The following is a 19,807-nucleotide window of genomic DNA, read 5'->3' as shown; positions in this document are numbered from 1 at the left end:
AAATTTTTGGAGAGAGAAAAAACTATTTTTGGGAAACTGAAATCCTTGGTAGAGAATTTTTACGTTAATGTGTTATTTTTCATGAAATTTAATAAAGTTTTTATCATGTTCTTTGTGTAATGTCTTTATGTTCTTTAGTAATGCATGTTCTTTGTTAAAAACAAACATGTTCTTTTTCAAGAAACTAAATGTTCTTTTTCGTACACCTAATGTTCTTTCCGCCTTTTTTTTTAACCGGGTGCACCATGCGCATGGTACACCCGGGTGCACCAACCATACATTACATTTTAGAGTTTACTCAGTATATGTATGTCAATGGGTCCGATTGGTATATGAAGATCAATCGGATCATGGATTAATCAGGTAGGAAATTGTTCTGCCTCTTAAAGTTTTAGACTCAATCTCTACTTAGGTTAACATGTAAAAAATTGAAAAAACAATTAATATTGTGATGCAATTTGCAATGCCATCAAAAGAATGAATTTCAATTGATAATACATTAAGATTCTCATATTATATCCCTGGTAATTAGCATCACATCAGAACTAAGCAAGAAGTACAACAGAGCAAGGCTGCAAATCATCGGCAAGAACATTGTTGGCACAAAATGCTCAGCTTATACATGTAATTTTTTTTTTTTTTAACTAGAAAAAATTACACTTAATTTAATTTCATCAACATTACACTTCACTTGCTTAAGGGCCTAAATACTAGTATAATATTCTTTGAGATGGTACAAAATTGCAAGCCATAACCCTAAAGATTTGGCAAAATTGTGTAGTTCTAAACCTTTTCGTATAATCAATATCACAATTGGGCACTCGAGATCAAGAGTATTCCTAATTACAAAGCCTAGGAGCCTTTAGAAGATGGACACTCCTCACAAATCCTTTACCAGCTTCACCAACTGCTTTCAAAATATCAGAAGCATCTTTACTATCTTCCTCACGATCTCGTTTCTGCAATTAGAGATATAACAAATACATCAAAAAATCTGAATAAAAACTCGCATAAATTCGCAGCATTAGTGCTAATATGTTAAACCACACCTTTGATTCAGATTTGTTCCACGTTAAACCAATAGCATCACCACCCAAAGAATCATACCACAGACTGAAAGCGTCTGGAAATCCTCCCTGTCCAGATATTAATGGGTGATGAGTAACCGCAAAAATAGATCAAATTACAAGTAAAGAAACAAAACAAATTACCTGCAGATCCACAAGGTAACACTGTAGAGGATCAAAATCCACCATTATCTTTGATTTTAGTACATCCAAGCCTCCCTTCAAATCCTTGGGCCTAATAACGGGCGAGAAATAATTGCTAGGATTTCCACGAGCCACGTACTTGCCTATGAATTTGTTGTCATCAGAATCACACAGAGGGCAGATAAAATGACGCATAGATTGGAGCAAGAAGCAGAGAATTATGAAAGAAAAGTTGGTAGCATGGTACTAGCCCTATATAATAAAACACAGGATACCTTCTTTAACCTCAGACGGAAAAAGGAGACGTTGTGGATATGCCAATCTGTCTCTGTGCAGAAGAACCACGGCATCATAGTTGTTTAAAGGAGTCCGGAAAAGGCACTGTGATACAACAAAGAGAGTGAATAATTCACATGTATTGAGAAATTATGAATTATTTATATATCAAAAAAAAAAGGAATAGATAATAATTCCATTCTCACCTCCCATCCACGAGAATCATATAGATCTTGCTCTACAAGTCTAGTCAAAAGATTAGCACTGCTCCGAGCATAGGCAACCAACCTTTTAAGTTCCTTATACATCAAAATCAACAGCATCAATAAATTGTACGCTGAATTAAGGATCATCATTACAGAGAACTGGAGAATTTATTATTAACTTGTACTTGTAAGAATGGTTTGAATGCAATACTCACCAGGGGTTTTGGTGAAAAGGATGTCCAAGCTTCAGAGGATGTATCATAAGTTGTAGCCAAAAACATTGCAGGACTAACTTCACTAGTACTTCCTTCATGAGCTTTTCTACTTGACATAAAGTTCTCCTGTAAGCAATATAAGGTAACAAATCCATGGTTGTTACAGGTTAAGTAAATTTTGAGATTTGACAAAGCAAATAAACTTCCTATTTTCGAACCGTACCTTGATCTCTGTCACAATATCAGCAGTCATGTCGCCATTTATATCAACAACCAAAGGAGAGAATTTCCAATCATACTCTGATAACAATCTCAAGAACCTGAAAAGTGAAAACATATATAAGTGTCAAACGAAAGCTTAATTAAGACAGCTGATAGAGAAATTGGAAGGGAACTCAATTTTGGTATATAATGAGGTAACATGATAAATAGAGAAGATTTTACAACTGTTGCGGCACATTATCACGGCGAGAGACTGAAAAACCTTACAATGAATTACAATGCGGTGATACAACCTAGACATTAGATGGAACCTTTTGGCTTCTAGGCTGAAAGTGCACAATACTTCAAATTGAATCCATTTACACAAGCACACTCAAGAATTCATGCATGTCTAGTTGTTCGAGCCACTATATTGTATTTGCCACAAAATGCAATCATTGCAATGAGATATGATCAATCAAGATGAATCAAGCAGACCTTTATTCCAACATCATTACTAAAACAGGATTACCAATACACACCCAGAGGTAATATTTAAGGTAAGAAATTCGTTTATAGGTACAGAAGAAATCTAACCTCAAAAAGCCGGTAATCCTTGAGTTAGGAGCATAAAATGGTTTGAAGTTTAGAAATATATGAGCTACCAAGAGCTCAATAGCTTCACTTCCCAAGCATGCAGAGAAGAGGTGTGAAGCAGCCCATCGTTTTGCAAGCCTTCACAATTCGGTACACATTAGTTTCACTGGAAGATCAAACAAGAGATATGCAAGAAAGTTATACCTGACTACTGGACCATAAATGGGACACCGCCCTTGTAGACCATTTATCATGCTAGAATGCTGGCTTTGAATAAATAATTTCCTGTCAATTGAAGACACCCGCTTGACTTGATTTCCTACAAACATTATTGCTATCCTTGTTTAGTCAACGGTAAAATCTAGAATCAAGAAACCACAAGGCAAAAAGTATCAGCTTATTAATTTATTATCACTCACTCTCTCCTTTCACCAAAGTCAGACCCCTCTCATGTAAAATTTTGAGCCGAAAAGCATATCCGGATTGCAATACATCCACATCATCTTCTGTGGCAATGCAGCTCACACCCCACTTATTTTGAAGACTGCCAAAAAGGAAGGTTGACAATCAGTTAAAACATAGAGATTGATAACCTTAATATAATACTCACAACAATTTTTACCTATCTCCAATCTTTAGAAGGAAGGCAGATTTAGTCTTTTCAGTGGCCAATTCATCCATTGGCCAATTTCCTGATCCCTCCAACTAAAAAAAAAAAAAAAACATTTAAACAAGATATAAAGAAAAATCAAGCAAAGAATCACAAATAAAGTAAATAAATAAAAATTCATTGCAAAGTATCATAACACAGGCAATGGTGAGATATCAAGTCAAAGACTAGATTGTAGATATGCTACCTGAATCAAAACTTCCACCGGCTGTACACAGGTAGCGGCAACCTTCACCGATCTTGATATGAAGGTTTTATCTCCAGCCAAAGGATGAGGCTCAGGAGGGAAAACAGAAGTGAACCTGAAAGCTGTATTCAAACATACAAATTAATAATAAATCACAATTAATGCACAACCAACAGCCAGAGCACTTAAAACTCCAAAGAAAAAAAAAATAATGCATTAAGTTGAATCATTAGCATATGCATATGGTTAATGAAGCAATATGCAAGTTGAATTAAGCTGTTGGATGAACCAGAGCCAGTGAAACACAATATTGGCCCAAGGAAACTCCTAGTTCCTTCCAAGTCCTATATTTTCTTGGCATACTGAAACAGTTAAGCCAGTCACATATAATTTCAAAAATAATAATTTTTTTTCCTTCGTAAGTAATTCAGAGAGCCATGCAATTATAAGATGCAAAGAAAAACAGTAAAAACAAAACATTTAGAAATTCTATGGTTATTCTCAATATCAGGACCTGTACGAATCATATAATTAAGTTCTTGGAAAAGCAAACAAGGTCACAGAATTGACAAGGAAACCATAAACAATGTTTGTTTATGACCCAAAGCTTAAGTTTCAGGTTGACCCAAGGATTCAACGGAAATTGAAGCTCTTTCTACTTTAACTTTTTAATGTGATATGTATGTGTATAACCAAGTCTCGACAAGATACACAACATAAATGCCAAAAAAAGACTATCATAAACAGTTATTTATAGCCAAATGGCATAAATCCAAACAAAAATAATGGTCTGATTCCAACTGAAACCATGCTGAACCCTGAGATGGCAACAACTGAAGGTATTTTGTGCAAGAAAGTTCTCATAATTTCATTCCACTACATTAGATACAATGGTTTTTGGGTCACTAAGGAATACACACATTAGAACAAGTTCAATCCAATATATTCCATGTTGTTCGGTTTGGATTAAATGGATGATCACAAAATTTTGGTCAAAATCCACTATTTTGGGTCAGGTGGGGTTCTGTTGATTCTTTCCAGGTCTTACAAGTTACAATAGCAATATCAGAACCTTGCCCTAAAAGGCTTGGGATCAGCTACATAGGGCCATAAAGGTCATAGACAAAGATATCATCCCCATGAATCACATAAATCATTCTTCTCCACTCGCCCCTAACCAATGCAATATGACCTGAAGACCCATTACATAAAGATTCAGAGTAACAGTATGATCACCAAAACAAAATAGAAAGGAAATGTAATTTGATGGCAGAAAATTTTAGGAGAATCTAGAAGGAAAAAAAAAAAAAACATTAATTCTGAAGTAAACTATTGACTTCTGTTTAGCAGCCAAAAAGAAAACACTTGAGACTTTGAGTGAGATAAAACCTGAATCTAAGGGTTGGACACTAGATATCTTCAAAGGAATATCATCCAAAAGGCGCAAGCGCTTAGCTAAAGCTTCGTATGCTTCAAGCAAGCCTCCAGTAAATGATATAGGATCTGTAAATGTTAAAGATGTCATACTTTGGAAAAGGAGAGAAAGGATAAATTGGAGCTGAAAAAAAATAATCAAGTTAAAGCCAGAGATCATTATGATACCTGCACCGCCATTGCAGAGAGAAAAATCCAGTTGATCTGCACTAACAACTACATTTTTGATTGACAGAGATAGATGCCGTGATAATACATGCTCAACAATCCTCTTCACAATAAGATGCTTCTCCCACTGCTTGTACTCCCACACTATTTAATAGGATCAAGTAGAATAATTAAATCATCTTGACATATTTTAACTCAATGTAACAATTAACAAAGTGCATTATAAATAATGACTCACCAACACATTCTCCAATGGTACCATCACTAAATCTCCGAAACTCAGACTTATCTCCCCAAAACTTACGAAATTTGGCAACCTAATTGAAATTATATGAGTCACTAGAAAAGCAGAAGAGCAAAGAAGGATTTGAAATCACAATGGCAAGACTAGTTACCTCTTCTTTATGCTCTGGGTTAGGGCCTTTATCAACCAGTCTAAGAGCTTTCTCCAGATTACTCAAAGTAACACCAATGAGCAATGGTTCATTATCAAGTGATGAGAACCCCTACAAAAAAACAGTACAAACTAAGTTGTTATCGGGAGAAAACAACTGTTATGTGTAAGGAAAGACCAAATCCAAAACTTGGATTCCTTACATCTTCAATACGGCAATTGCTGGACCAGTTTCTCCAAATGACACGAATGGACTTTGCTCTGTCATTCAAGCCCTGGCATAAAAGAGAATGCACCTTCTGCTCATATAACCTCCAACATTCATCATCAGCTACATAATCAGATGCGAAGACGCCACTATTTCCCTTCAAGTTCAACCTAACATAGCACAAAAAATGAGATAATTACAGTCTTGTAGAAAACAGCAAAACAATCTTCCCATGGATGAGGCAAGGTGGATAAAGAACAGGCATTCAAGAACTATATAAAGTACCCTAGTGAAATTTCTAAACAAAAAAAATTTTAAGAAATCAAATTATTTTTAAGAAAAGAAATGTCGTAAATAAGTGGGCCATGTTCTGTTCAACTTTTTTAAGAAAATAAATGTCGTAAATAAGTAGGGCCGTGTTCTGTTCAACTTCTAAAAATAACACTTCCTCTTTAATTTATTTTATTTTTTTAAGTTGTTTCATTTGATTGGACACATTTGCCTACATATAAATAAGATCATCAATAATTTAAAAGTAGTAAACAAATATAAATTTTGATTATCTGAAACTGTACATTGAGACAAATATTAAAAAATTTATATATAATATAAAAATGATATTACACACTAGTAAATAGATATGGACAAGGGAGGTATGTGAACAGTGTAAGTATCAAACATGGATCAACTACAAAATTTAGAGGAAGTACTGTAAACAGATTATACACTTCCCGTGTCCCCTCTTAGATGCAAAAAGGGATTGGGCAAAAACATTTAGGAAGAGTGAAAAAGTAAAGAGATAAAAGAAAAACATTAACACAAAAGAGACACCTCAAAAAGGAAAATTTAGCAAATCAATTAAAGATAAAAGGGGGTGGAAAGAGCAAGTCAAAATCAAATTTAAATAAGTATTTATCAGATTTGATCATTAGAGACCAGTTTCATTAAAACAAAGTTTTCATTTTATAAATTAGTGAGATGGATGCCACCACATGAGCTTGTTAAAACTATATTATTACATATAGGTTATTCACATCCATAATATAATGCGCAAAAACTGTAAGTAAGAACTAGACAAAGTGACTTCCAAGACCATCTAATGACTGGTGATGCACCTGTTTCCTAGAACAAGACGGGCAGCTGAGTAAATGGTTTTGTCCATAGACTTGTACGACGACAAAAGTAAAATAATTTTGAAGACACGTTAAAAGCACATTAGTTATATGACTTTGCTACAAACTGGTATTTTGGGAAGGCATAATAGGGAGAGCAATTTTGCTAATTGTATCATGAATAGGAAGATATGTGAGTAAGTAATAGATATAACGTTTAATATAAAAGTAGATTGGGAGAGATTATAATGCTGAATATTGTGAAGTGTAGAGAGAGAAAGTTTCTTGGGAGAGAATCTACCTTTGGAAAGTGGAATTATCATTTACTTGGCAGTAATTAGTTTTAGTCAATCACACTCCTAGTTACTTTATTCTTGCACTAATCCCTGAATTCAGTCTGTAAATATGATAATTTATAACAGACTTTGATTTTAAGGACTTAAAATCTCATTTATGTAGCTAAAAGATTTAAATTAAAACCTTACCTCACACAATAGTCATATTTAGCAGCAAAGTCAGATTTAGTCAAAAATACTTCTTCAAATCCATTATCTTGACATTTTTGAATACAGTCAAGTGTCAAAGCAGCCTCCGCTTGAAGCTGCATGCAAAAACAAAATCCATCGTCAAAGAAGACTTGACTGTAAGAAATTCACCACATCAAGGGAGAAGAGAAAATAAATAAAATAAAAAAATGGCCAAAATACCTCAAGAAAGCTGCTCTTAGATATCCGGAAGGCCAAATTAAAGTTTGCGGAATGATCACATATGACTACAGGATATGACCTCAAACATTGCTTTCTTTCCTTCAATTCCTAGATCAACAAACATTGTTCAAATTGAAAAGGATTGTATCAGATTTTCAAAGAAACATTACTTAAAGCAGGGTCACAAACATAATTTGAGTTTGATACTTATTGAAACAAAATAGATAAATTACATCTTTCAGGGCCAGTAAACCAAATAATCTTCACAAACTATACTAAGGGGACAGTTGTCTTACTATTAGATAGATACTTCCTCTGTTTCTTTTTTTAATCTCAACATTTGGAATATTACACTATTCACACACACTCCTTTGATCGTCTTTTTTAGTTTACATGTGAAAAAAATATATTCATATCTTGTTAGATTCGTACCGAAATATACTTTCATATTATAAACTTTTATAATTTTTACAACACAAATTAAGATAGTTAAGTTATAAAATGTGCATTGGCAAGCATGAAATCCCCAACGTTGCAATTAAAAAAACGGAGGAAGTATCAAGGAGTGTTGTCACAAGTATAATAGGTTTATCGATCTTTGAAAATGCTATTAATTAGATCATGGTTGAAATATGTCTTGGAATTTTGAACTGATAGTAATCTAGCTTAAGCTTATGAAATTCTATAGATTTTAGGAAGCAGCATGACGCATTCACACTTTAGCAATGCATAACTTAGTTGATGCTTATGAGAAGTTTTAATATTTAATGTGCTTCACCTCTTTTGAAATCTGGCGACTCCCATGGGACTGTAAAAGTAAGCCTTTCTCCCATGATTTTGAATTAGCTGAAATCAAGATAAGCATGTTAAACTTAGAATACAAAATCTAGCAAGCAAAAAAAGTTAAGATAGCAAAGCAGATACTAGATGAAAGAAAACTAGCATTTTTCAAAGCTTCTTAACCATTGATTTAACCAACTCTAGAATAGATACACCTTTTTCAAAGCTTCGTAAACAGCCTTGAGAGTCATGACAAAATATCATAATAGAAAACAGAGATATCCCTGATGGACTATGAATCTAAGACCAAAATTTTGCTCTCATCAAAATTTATAAACAATTATACATGATCCGTGGATCAAAGCCCACAAAATTCCAATGGTTAATTCACATGCATAAGACAGCAAACAAGACAAATACACAAAAAGAATTGAAACGGCCGGAAGGGGAAAAGAACAGTGTAAATAACCCATGTCAAAAATGGCACTGAGTTGAAAATCATCAATATCCATTATATCTATATAGGTTAAGTAACATACCAATGAAGTCCAGAGTTACACGAAAAATTTGCATGGCATTCATTGACTTGTTAAAAAATCCACCGACTCTATTTGCAGCAAGATAGGACATTATGACAGCCATAAGATAACCATTCAGGCAATCATAACTGTATATTGAACTTCTTTGACGTGCCCAAACCTGTGGTACCAAACCAGATTTTTCAACGTCAGACTTGTCAAAACATTAGGGACAAAGGAAAATGACAATCAAATTTACACCTTCATTAGAACCAAAGCTTTTCCAAGTTCCTCCCAGTCAAGAAACTTTTCTTTGATTAATTCTGCAAAATCTTCAATAAACATATCCTCCAATATGCTGCTGTTATATTTTGGTGTAGGTAACAAACTACCATCTGATAAATCACAAACAAAGTAACTCCATCTGGAGAATAAACAAGCTCTATTCTATATTCTAAGAAGTCAATTGTCCATAAATAGTAAGAAAATGATATTTCTCCTTACCTTGGCTCTGAGCACGCACGTTATTCCTTGTCAAATTCAACTTGGGGATGCTAAATAAGGACGAGGCAGTAGGGATTATACTAATAGAAAACCCAGGTATATTGGCAACTTCAGAAGCTAAATGGACAAAAGAGCTTCTGTGTCAGAAAATAAGCCAACCCAAAAAATCATTTGTAGAAACCCTGATACTAACAATCAAGATGATTGGCAATTAATGAGGAAACTTGTTAAAAGAGCATACATTAGAAGCTGACAAACCTGGATATATGACCAATATAGGTTTTCGAGCCTCATTTTGGAGACAAGCCCATTCAATCTTGCTTACTATTGCAGAGGACTCCAGGTACTTCTTGATAACACAAAGATAAAGGAACCTTTTGGCATGATACCGGTGATTTAAATAGTCTTTTTCAAGAAAACAATCCTGCCAAGACACGGTATATATTAGTAATAAATACACCTTTTTTAGTCCAGCAAGCATAAAATTTAACAGACACAAGGTGCATATGCTAGTGGCAGCCTTAAATTAGTGAAGGGAGGTGCGTACGTAAAGGGCTAAACAGACAGTTTAAAGGCAAAGTGAAGTGTTCCTAACACCAAAATGGCCTCTTGGGGTGTAGTAGGGTCCATTAGAAACATCCCGCCCTCTTTTTTCTTCTGCTCTGGGAAAGTCGAAAACTATCCAAAATTGTAGTTAATAATACACGAAATCGAACCATTTTAAGAGGTTTTGGGGCGGGTGTCAAAAAATTTAGGGATGGTAAGGGATGCATCCCGAGATCATACAATAGTTTTAGAGCCATATACGGCCACTAGTAAGTCACATAAAGGCCCGTGGTGGCATTGAGTTAATTACGGGAGGTGTATACATAAACAGCTAAATTGATAGTTTAAAGGAAAAGTGAAAGGTTCTGATGATATTTCTTTGATGAATGAGTAGTTGCGCCCCTTTGTGGGTTGTTTCAAAAAAAAAAAGCGAAAGGTTCTAACCGCCTAAACGGACTCTCGATGTATCATGGGATCTATAGTAAGCACCACAAAATATTTCCTTTCCGTTCCGATAAAGTTGAAAATTGCCCAGCTCTAAAGATTAAAATTTACACTTTCGTAACAAATCCAAGTAAAAAAAATTAATAACTAAAATTCAAAGTCTATTTTTTTTACCATATTCCAAACCTTATTCCATCTTTCGGAATATCCCCCCCACCTTTTCTCAGTTTTTCCAATAATGTCTATTTTATTCCCTTTTCCCACTATTCGACCTGAAACAATTTTTGTTGGGAAAAAAATAAAAAAAAAAAAAAAAACCGTTTTAAAGTGAATGTGTGGGATGTCCCCAAGGTCACATATAGTGATTTGGAACCATAACAACCCTACCAAAAGGTCTTGAAGTCCCGAGAATGAGCATGGTTCAGCTATGAATTATGTTATGTTGCATTGATAGTGAGAAAATGCAAGAGATAACAGGCATGCGGAAGTTTTATTAAGGTGTTGGGAATCCATCATCTACATTAAGTCACCAACTATCCCCGAATTCATTAATTACCATAACATCACTAAATAATATGAGTTGTTTATGATGTACTACGTAGTATATTGGCGTTGTACTCAATGTTAACTTTGGTTTGATTGTTTACAAGGTTCATTTATGATGGAATGAATGAATGGAAGATTATGTAATGGAAAAGTACTTATAACTTCATAATGAAATGGAATGGAACCTCATCTCATGGTTGTTGGCAACCGTAATCATTACTGAAGAAAAACAATCACACATATTTTTCACTTATTATTATTTCTATTTTGCGTCAATTCTTCCCCTTTTATCTTATAAATAAATAAATATTATAATTTTTAAGCAAAATTAATAAGACCATCTTATATTATGTGAACAAATTATGCAAGTACCAAATCTTATGCAAATAATCACCTTATTCTGTTATCAACAACACAAACAGCTTTTCCTTCCCACAATCACCTTATGCAAGGGCCAAACAACTCCCTAACCACAAAAATCGCACAAACAGGAGCTCCCAAAGTGTCAAAAATACCTATCCCCCTATTCCAAACCTTATTCCATCTTTTTAAATATCCCCCCTCCCCACACACACACACACACACACACACACACCTTTTCCCAGTTTTTTCCAATAATGTCTATTTTTTTCTCTTTTCCCACTTTACGACCAGAAACAATTTTTTTGGAAAAAAAAAATTAATAAAAAACCATTAAAAATCAAGTTTAGTACCCATATGTTGGATCCACCAAAAAAATGGGTGTTATTATCACATTTTCGCAATTTTTGAGCCACTATGTTACTGTGAAATTCTAAATTGTGTGTTCAGTGAGAATACAAGCAATTGCAAATTAAAGCTCTATAGAGCAGATCCGACCGGGTATTTCCCTGTTGAATGTAATCAACAATCCCTCAATTGCAAATTAAAGCTCTATAGGGTAGGTGGACCGGGTCTTTCCCTGTTGAATACTTGAATGTAATCAACTCATCAACAATCCCTCAATTGCCCAACAAGAGCATCAGCTGTGAGTCTGTGACTGATTGTTAGGTGTTCAGTAAAACCCCTCCAAATAAGCATTTGTCATACATCAAGTACAATAATTCAAAGTACTTAATGCACACATAGGATTCAAAGTGTAATCTTAATCATAGTGAAGCCATTAAATTCGTGGCAAGTTCTTACTTTTTGAGGTCTAACCAATTAAAATTAGCACTCAAACATCAACATTAACGATAAATGCACAGGAAAGAGGGATGTGTATACATTCATAATCAGCTAAATATAAGTATAAGAATCAGAAATACCTTTGGCAAACGAATTAGAATATCAACATTAACTTCAGGCTTCACAATGCAACCAATTGAATAACTTCCACCAATTTCAATAAATTTAGGCTTCTTGAATTTAAAATCCACTTTATCAGCACCTACATCTCTCACGAAACCCGGCGCCTCACTCGCAGTAACCTGAAATCACTCGCACAAATATGAATTAATATAATTCAAAATTAAAAAACAGGGTTTAGGGTTTAAAAAATTGAAGTGAATAGAGAATCAAAGAGAAAAAAAAAAAGGAGAGAGAAGAACCTGGAAATCTTCAGGAATTTTGGCAATGAAATTTTTAATGGAAGTAACGAAGTTATCAACGAGTTTAGTAAATGAAGGTGAAAGCTCAAAGGTGACGTCCTTAATGAGGTCGCTTACTCTGTGTCCGAGTGGTTCAACCGCCATTTTTACCGGTTGTTTTTTGCCGGAGTTTTACCGGCGGTGAGGTTGACGGTGACGGAAAAGAAGATGACGGCGGCGGAAAGGAAAGTGAATATGAATTACAGTTGCAGGTTAGAAGAGAGGCGGGAGAAGGGGAGGAGAGAGAAAAAGGAGTGTTTTTTGAGGTAGAAATGCAGGGCAAGAGAAATTAAGGAAAAGAGGAAATTAGTGAATTTTTAATGGGCCAATGTTATGAAGAAAGCCCATTTTTATGGGCCATTTGGGTTGGGTTGAGTTTTCTTCTTCTGGCTACTGGCTAACCAAAATTTTGTCAACATTTTTACCAAGGATAAAAAAAAAAAAAAAAAAAAAAAATACTTTAAAGTCTGCTAACTACTTAGGCTAGTCCATGGGGAAGACATTAAGGGTAAATATTAGTTTTGTTTGCCTATAATATTATTTTGACGTATCGAGATATTAAATTTTAATATGTGATTTGTAAATTGATATGTTGAACATATGGAAGGTTAACTAGATAGTTATAAATCTGTAAAACTAACACATACATAATACGTAGTAGAATAGAGTAATACACAAATTTGATGATCGTCTCTCTAAATGAAATTTGACAACAATAACACGCAAAACATTAACAACGCACTCATACTATGATTGAAGTGCTAATTAAGACTAGGCGAAGTACAAATACGAAGTACGAATATATAATATCACAAAAATTGCTTAATTCTTTATTACAACAATCAATGCCCAATAATAATGCAAAAACAGAGTAATTCAATAGCAATTGGCAACCAGAATCAATCTTATAATCAGATTAATACTACCAAGACTTCTAATGTCTCATGATAAGTTAGTATGAGAACATCGCTGAACATGTATCCCACCAAAAATTTTCTCTAATTCCATAAAAAGACCGATTTTTGTATTCTCTACCCACAAATGACAGATCAAAATCGTAGGAAGATCAAGAACTTATTACTACCCCGCACATGTAAGACACCAAGATGCCATTAAAAACTACTGATCAATCCATGTGATTATAAAAGCTTGTATAAATATAAATAGGATGAATTTAATTTCCTGGCTTTTCAATAAAAACAATTTTATTGCAATAAAAATAGTAGCATCTTCCTAAATTTGATTTAGAAATCCAGCTAAGTGTTAAAATCACTTCAATTTCATCTTTAAGTAAGTTAGAAATCAGAGCAAGAGACAACATCGTATGCCCGTGAATCACAAATACTACATAGGAACAAAGTTGTCCTTTCTTGTTTTATTCTATTTTGGTCATTTAATTGGGGTATGCTATTCATAGCCCCTCATATTACTTCAGGGATCAAAATTCAAGCTTCGGAAGTGCTGATATTTAAAATGGCCTAGAATTTGTTCAGATGATAAACTAACTAATTTTGGAATGTCAATTATTTTTGTGTACTATCTTATCATAAATGACAGAGTGGATTTATATACACGTATAGTTTTATGTGGTGGCCATACTAATTGCTAAGTAGTGATTTTATTGCATACAATAAGCAAAAACATTATAATTGATAAACCTATGTTATTAGTTATATAGAGTTGCACACAAGAAGAAATTAGGATTTCGTCCAAGAGTGATAGACACAAATGTATTATCGTATTGGTGCAATATTAGTATTTCAAATACGTGATCGTGTTGGTTATTATCTTAAACTATATGATAAATGGATATTAAAGTATGTTGGGGTGCCGCATACCCTACATTTTCGCTTGATCTATATAATATCTTGAAGATCTATCAGGTGAACCCTCCATCTTGACAATGACATGACTCCACATCATAACTTTATATACAGTAATTGTTTATCATATGCAACTTTTGTAAAACCAATCGCCAAGCTTATTTTATAATCCATATCGAAGATCTTTAATTTTAAAGCCACTATTTCATTTGACAAACTAATACAGAGTTTTTTTTTTTTTTTTTTGACGAGAAACTAATACAGAGCTAAAGGTACATTACATTAGCATTGACATTATATATTGTAGCTAAAACAACATCAAGGAAACCATTGTGAAAGTAACATTACTGGCTTAAAGTATCAGATGTAAAAATGGACAATTCTTGCAAGGTTATATTCACTATAACATAAAGTTCGGGACAATAATTATAGACAACACAAAGTTTATTTAGATCACGTAACGTATTAATCAAAAATAAAAAAAAATTGAGGGTTTCAAAAAAAAAAAAAATTAAAAATAAAAGAAATTCAGGACAAGTATTCATATATAGCTGTAATTCTCTAGTGTATGTTATAAAAAATGAAATTAGGTATGATCCCCCCAAAAAAAGGACGATCAAGATTTATAAAACAATGTTATGTTCTCTTGATCCCACCATACTGTAATTAGATACTTTACAAAAGTGCCAAACAATATGACAAAGAAAGAAGAAGAATCCAAACCTAAGATGAAATACCTTGAATTATAAGCAGGCTTATAAATGTAAGTTGGTAGCTTATTTAGCCAAAGCAGTAGTCTCAAAGTGTCATTTTTAAAGCCTCCGACCAATTTGTTTAAATGCTTTACCTCGTCTGCGGGTATGGAATCTGCCAAGGCCGCAGGTTATATATATATATATATATATATATATATATATATATATATATATATATATATATATATATAATTTTACAATTTTATCAAAATAAAATACTCGTTACGAGTAAAATATTCGAGATGGTTGTTGATCTGTTATAATTAATTTGTTGATTAATAGTTTAAAAACAAGTTCTGCAACTTAAAAGTTAGAACTTTGTTCTCTTCTCCTCGTCCCTAGTCTCTATTCTCTTTGCCAACGTTCTGATCACATAAATTAATCAAATTAAACTGTACAAAAAAAGAGAAAAAACAGTACATACTGAATCTCCCTTTATTTGTTTTCTCTTAAAAACCTCAGCTTTTGTATTGGGGGGGACTACACTTATACTATATGCTTTGACCGCCTTGATTCTTCTACGCGGCGCCTGAAGATCACATCATCAGATCCACTTCATTATTTTTTTCCCCTTGTTTCTGTTAGCATATTGCTCATGTTTAACTATTTTATTTATGTATCACTAATGGTAGTTTAGACTTTCTTTGTATATACATAAACAATTATTGATCAAATTAGTGAAGAACAAATTTAAATTTAATTTCAACATATGCATTAATTGTTTAAATTAATTGTACAGTATTTCACAAGCTCTCTTTCAAATGTGAGCCTAAACTCAGTCTACTTAAGGCAAGGGCTTTGGCTTTGGGTGTGTTGGCCTGTTGGGTCATAGGTTGGGCTTAACTAAGCCACATTTTTTGTCAAGGAAATACACAATCCTTTCATCTCGGCAGCATGGCATGGAACAAGGCTGGCCGGTCTTGACATACATAGGCTATGCTTGGCTCGCCCATTGAAAAGACACAAAATCTATAGCGAGATTTCATCTTACAATTAATTGGCTATAACTCTAAGCAGAGACGTTTTACTACTTAAATAAACTGAAAGCTTTGTAAAAGTTTCAATATAACCTACTCCGTATTACATTAACCAAATAACAGATGAAGCTATTAAACATGTACATCTTACAAGTTAATCCGTACATTGTATCTTTACAGGGAGTAATTCTTATTGAGTCTTGACCTTTGAGCTGAATGTATACTGTAATGTAACAGTAGTAGATCCATGTCGTTATATGCTTAATCAAATGTGCAGGAACATCTATGATCAATATTGACAATATAGCAAATAGTACATGTTTTCAATTCAAAATCTCGGAAAATAAAAAATAGACCAAATTTTTTTAACTTTATTTTGTTTAATAATAGAGGAGTAAATAAAACTTGGAGTAGAGTACAGTAGAATTTGGAGAAGTGTCAGAGTTCCAATTAAGAGACAAAAGACAGTCACATCTCATGTCATGTATGCATTCACGAACTGAACTTACAAAAAAGTTGGACTGCTGTTAATTCTAAGAAAATCAGTATAATTAGTAGTAATCCGACATTGATTTGGGATCTCAATGTCTTTCTGCTCCACGGTAATTGTGCCGCACGAGCTCATCTTCTTAGTATAGTAGTTGCGGAAGATTTGTTAACAATTAACCCACTTGCTAATTATATAGTATTAAAATTACTCTGTAGGACGGTAAGTAATCCTACGATCACTTATTTTAAGATTTGTCATGTTACAAACTATCGATCAATCGAGTTGGCAATAGTAGTATTTGACTCGACACGTGATTAGTATAGAAGTAGTATTCGAGCACGACACAATGATACAAATAGAGAGGAACCTAAGATTTGAACACAAAAAGAGAAAAGTGAAGTCAAAGAACGAAGAAAGAAAAGGAGATTCATATAATGATCATCATATATCATTTTCATCATACAGTAAAAAAGACTAGTACTAATGCTCTAAGATAGCTTGCTTACACAATATTGAGACTAACAAAAGGTTGGGTTATATCTTACTTATAATATAAAAATATATACTAACTTACTGACAAAAGTGGAAAACCAAAAAGAAAGAGAATTAAAGTTAAGGTGAAGATCTAGCTAACAACATAGAATTATCCCATTTGCACTCTATCTAGCCTCTAAAAGAACAAATTATAAAAATAAAAGTGGAAAATTAATTAAAGGGTAGTCTAGTCGTCGACAACTTAGTTGGTTTTTTTTTTTTTTTTCCTTTTTATAAAAAAAATAAAATAAAATAAAATAAAAAGTAAAAGGGAGTTATTGAAGACTCTGACCATTGAGCTTAGAGAATCATAACCATCACCATCATGAACCTCCACAAAAACTCATTTGTTCCATGAAACGTCGTCGTCATTGCATGTCCTCTTCCTTTTCCGATATCATTGGCAAAATCATTCTCCTTCATTACTTCTTACTATAAATATTTTTTTGGTTTTTTTTTTTTTTTTTTTTTTTTTGGAATTAATGACTTTGAAATCATTACGACTTAACGGGTGAAGTCATGAACAAGACCACTAGGTCTGTCATGGGTTAGCCAAGAGAGGAACTGAATACCCGAATCCGATCCGCGGTCATCCTCAATAAACCGGAACTCATTCGGAGCTCCGTAACATTGCATCTTCTGTGGAGTACTCTGACTGTATTGGTGAGCCCATGACCCGTTGTAATAGTGTGGGTCCATCATTCCAGCAGTTGGACCGTTGTTGGCGGCTGCGGCCGTGGTTGTGGCCGCTGCCGCCCTTCTTTCTTCCTTCTTGAACCTTATTCCACAAGCATTGCATAATGACTGCAAATTCATAAAATCATACATTAATTCAACTGTGACACATTTAAATATTTAATTGAGTTGATGATAATAGAAATCATTGAATATAACACAATGACACCAACTAGGGACAAGGAATTCGGCAAAAGGAATATAAAGGAGAAGTAAGGAATCCTTTTTATTTTCTTATTTAATTTTAATCTTATTTATTATTGTAAATATTTTTAGAAGGAAAATGCAAGCTCACTTCTTTTTCCTCTACCACTAATTTTATCAAAACACATTTAGTTTGTAACGCAATTTAATTAAATTACCTTGGGACCGCAATATGTTTTATCCATTAACAATGTACTCTAGTATACTAAAAATTTGAAAGGAAAATGGGAGGTCATCATTTTAATTTGTAACGAGTTTGATTGAATTACCTTGGGACCGCGAGGACCATTGCGCCAAAGAGGGGTAGAGGTGGTGTCGCAATTTGCACAACGGCGAACAAAAAGAGGATCACCACCACCACTAGCAGCCGCAGCGTGGTTGTTACTACTACGGCTAGCCTTAGGAGTAGAGCTAGAAGATTGCTTAGGATGAAGCAAATCCCAGCAAAAAGAAGACACACTATTACGATGAGGAGTAGGTTTAGTTTGTTCATTAGTCATACGAGTGGAAGGTGTACCAAGCGAAAGAGTACAATCGACAGACGAATACGACGATGACGAAGATGAAGAAGAGTACATATAATCAGGCTCATCATCATCATAACAAGCACCGTTATTGTTGTTGTATTGAGGGTATTGTTGCATCGGCCAGTACGCGGCGGAGGAGTGGTGGCCGCAGTACTGATTAAAAGGACCACAAGATGAACACGGACCAACCATATTTATAAATTTTAAATTTATAATCGATCAATCTATCTATCTATCTATCTAGCTTCACTTGGAGTTGAAGGAGATGAAATGAAGAGAAAGATGAATTGTTTTTGTCGTGTAGTGGTTTTTTATTTTTTTTGGGTAACGAAATGTGGTGGAATATACGTAAGAAAAGAAGAAGAGTAATGAATTGAAGGAGAGGAGTGAATTGAAGGTAAGGAGGGGAGAGAGAGGAGTATTTATAGTTAGAGAAAGAAAGGGGGAGAGGGTAATTGAAGAGAAGAGAGGGTGGTAGTCAAAAGAACCCACGTGACTAACGGGAACAGTCTTCCAGGGATCTGCCTTCTCCGATCACGAGGAATACAGTCCTCTTCACTCTCAAACACTCATTTATACGATTTTACTCTTCATTCCCGGTTGTGCCACTTCAATTTGCTTTTCTTTTTTATTTTTCCCTTTTTAGAATTCAAATACAATCATTTTGTGGATATTATTATTTCCCCCCATATTTGGTAATGCTAATTCAAGATGTACTCCCCCTAAGGTTTTAATAAAAAAAAAAAAAAAAAAAACATCTCGAGTCACTAAAATATATTTAAGTCTGGCGCGTTTTCTATGCGATTGGCCACATTATATGAGCGTATGGCTAACTGACACACATCAAAACACTGACCGAGTAACCTTGATCGACTGAGTAACCTCTATACAACTGAGTAATCCTTGACTAAGTAACCACAACCACACGGTGTGACCAGCTACATATAAAACTATGTGATAACCTATTAATAAATAGATTATCATATTTGAAACCAGTTATTCATTTCTTGTCACCTTATTCCAATTTGTTTAATGTAGCTTAGTAGTTAGTACAGAGTATTATTGGTAAATCTTGGATCAAATTTTACTTAAAATTAATTTTCGCAAATAAAAAAAAAAGTACAAAACATATTCAAAGTGTAACAACTTATTTAACTTTGAGACCTCAATTTTAGGACTTCTTATAAGGAAAGACACTTAAGCATATGGTATTTTAAGTAGCATTTTACTA

General features: G+C 33.9%; 2 protein-coding genes across 4 annotated transcripts; both read right to left on the bottom strand.

The window, feature by feature from the left end:
- Positions 1-522: 522 nt before the first annotated feature.
- LOC145601284 (uncharacterized) lies at positions 523-12,787 on the bottom strand. Of its 3 annotated transcripts, none has more exons than XM_081657273.1 (26): positions 12,493-12,787; positions 12,211-12,372; positions 9,647-9,812; positions 9,389-9,505; positions 9,146-9,279; positions 8,906-9,065; positions 8,365-8,432; positions 7,587-7,694; positions 7,365-7,480; positions 5,763-5,937; positions 5,561-5,671; positions 5,404-5,482; positions 5,166-5,309; positions 4,953-5,066; positions 3,564-3,685; positions 3,329-3,411; positions 3,126-3,250; positions 2,911-3,025; positions 2,707-2,844; positions 2,132-2,228; positions 1,909-2,034; positions 1,694-1,786; positions 1,487-1,592; positions 1,212-1,354; positions 1,050-1,136; positions 523-959 (listed from the first exon to the last, which is right to left on the bottom strand). In XM_081657273.1, exons 1-26 carry the CDS (start codon positions 12,634-12,636, stop codon positions 840-842), a joined length of 3,153 nt encoding a protein of 1,050 aa, XP_081513399.1. In that variant the 5' UTR covers positions 12,637-12,787; the 3' UTR covers positions 523-839. The 3 variants fall into 3 exon arrangements, 2 of the variants coding, with proteins under 2 accessions (XP_081513399.1, XP_081513400.1); XM_081657274.1 differs by having other exon boundaries at positions 8,365-8,408; XR_014104373.1 differs by lacking the exons at positions 523-959; positions 1,050-1,136; positions 1,212-1,354 and having other exon boundaries at positions 1,694-1,775.
- Positions 12,788-17,032: 4,245 nt separating this feature from the next.
- On the bottom strand, positions 17,033-18,964 carry LOC145602525 (GATA transcription factor 19-like). Its single transcript, XM_081658717.1, has 2 exons — positions 18,319-18,964; positions 17,033-17,914 (listed from the first exon to the last, which is right to left on the bottom strand). Exons 1-2 carry the CDS (start codon positions 18,766-18,768, stop codon positions 17,615-17,617), a joined length of 750 nt encoding a protein of 249 aa, XP_081514843.1. The 5' UTR covers positions 18,769-18,964; the 3' UTR covers positions 17,033-17,614.
- Positions 18,965-19,807: the final 843 nt, after the last annotated feature.

Source organism: Chenopodium album, chromosome 21, assembly GCF_948465745.1.
Source record: "Chenopodium album chromosome 21, dcCheAlbu1.1, whole genome shotgun sequence".
Taxonomy (NCBI): Eukaryota; Viridiplantae; Streptophyta; class Magnoliopsida; order Caryophyllales; family Amaranthaceae; genus Chenopodium; species Chenopodium album.
This window is presented reverse-complemented; position numbering and strand designations above follow the sequence as displayed.

Bases quoted from the DNA above. Each gene is read 5' to 3' on its own strand.
- LOC145602525 (XM_081658717.1), bottom strand. From the start codon at position 18,768: ATGGTTGGTCCGTGTTCATCTTGTGGTCCTTTTAATCAGTACTGCGGC. The intron at 17,915-18,318 runs GTAATTCAATCA...ATGAATTTGCAG, and splicing joins ATGGTCCTCGCGGTCCCAAG to TCATTATGCAATGCTTGTGG.
- LOC145601284 (XM_081657273.1), bottom strand. From the start codon at position 12,636: ATGGCGGTTGAACCACTCGGACACAGAGTAAGCGACCTCATTAAGGAC. The intron at 5,938-7,364 runs GTAAGGTTTTAA...GTGCTATGTTAG, and splicing joins AAATATGACTATTGTGTGAG to GTTGAACTTGAAGGGAAATA. The intron at 5,067-5,165 runs GTATCATAATGA...TAACATTTACAG, and splicing joins TCTCTGCAATGGCGGTGCAG to ATCCTATATCATTTACTGGA.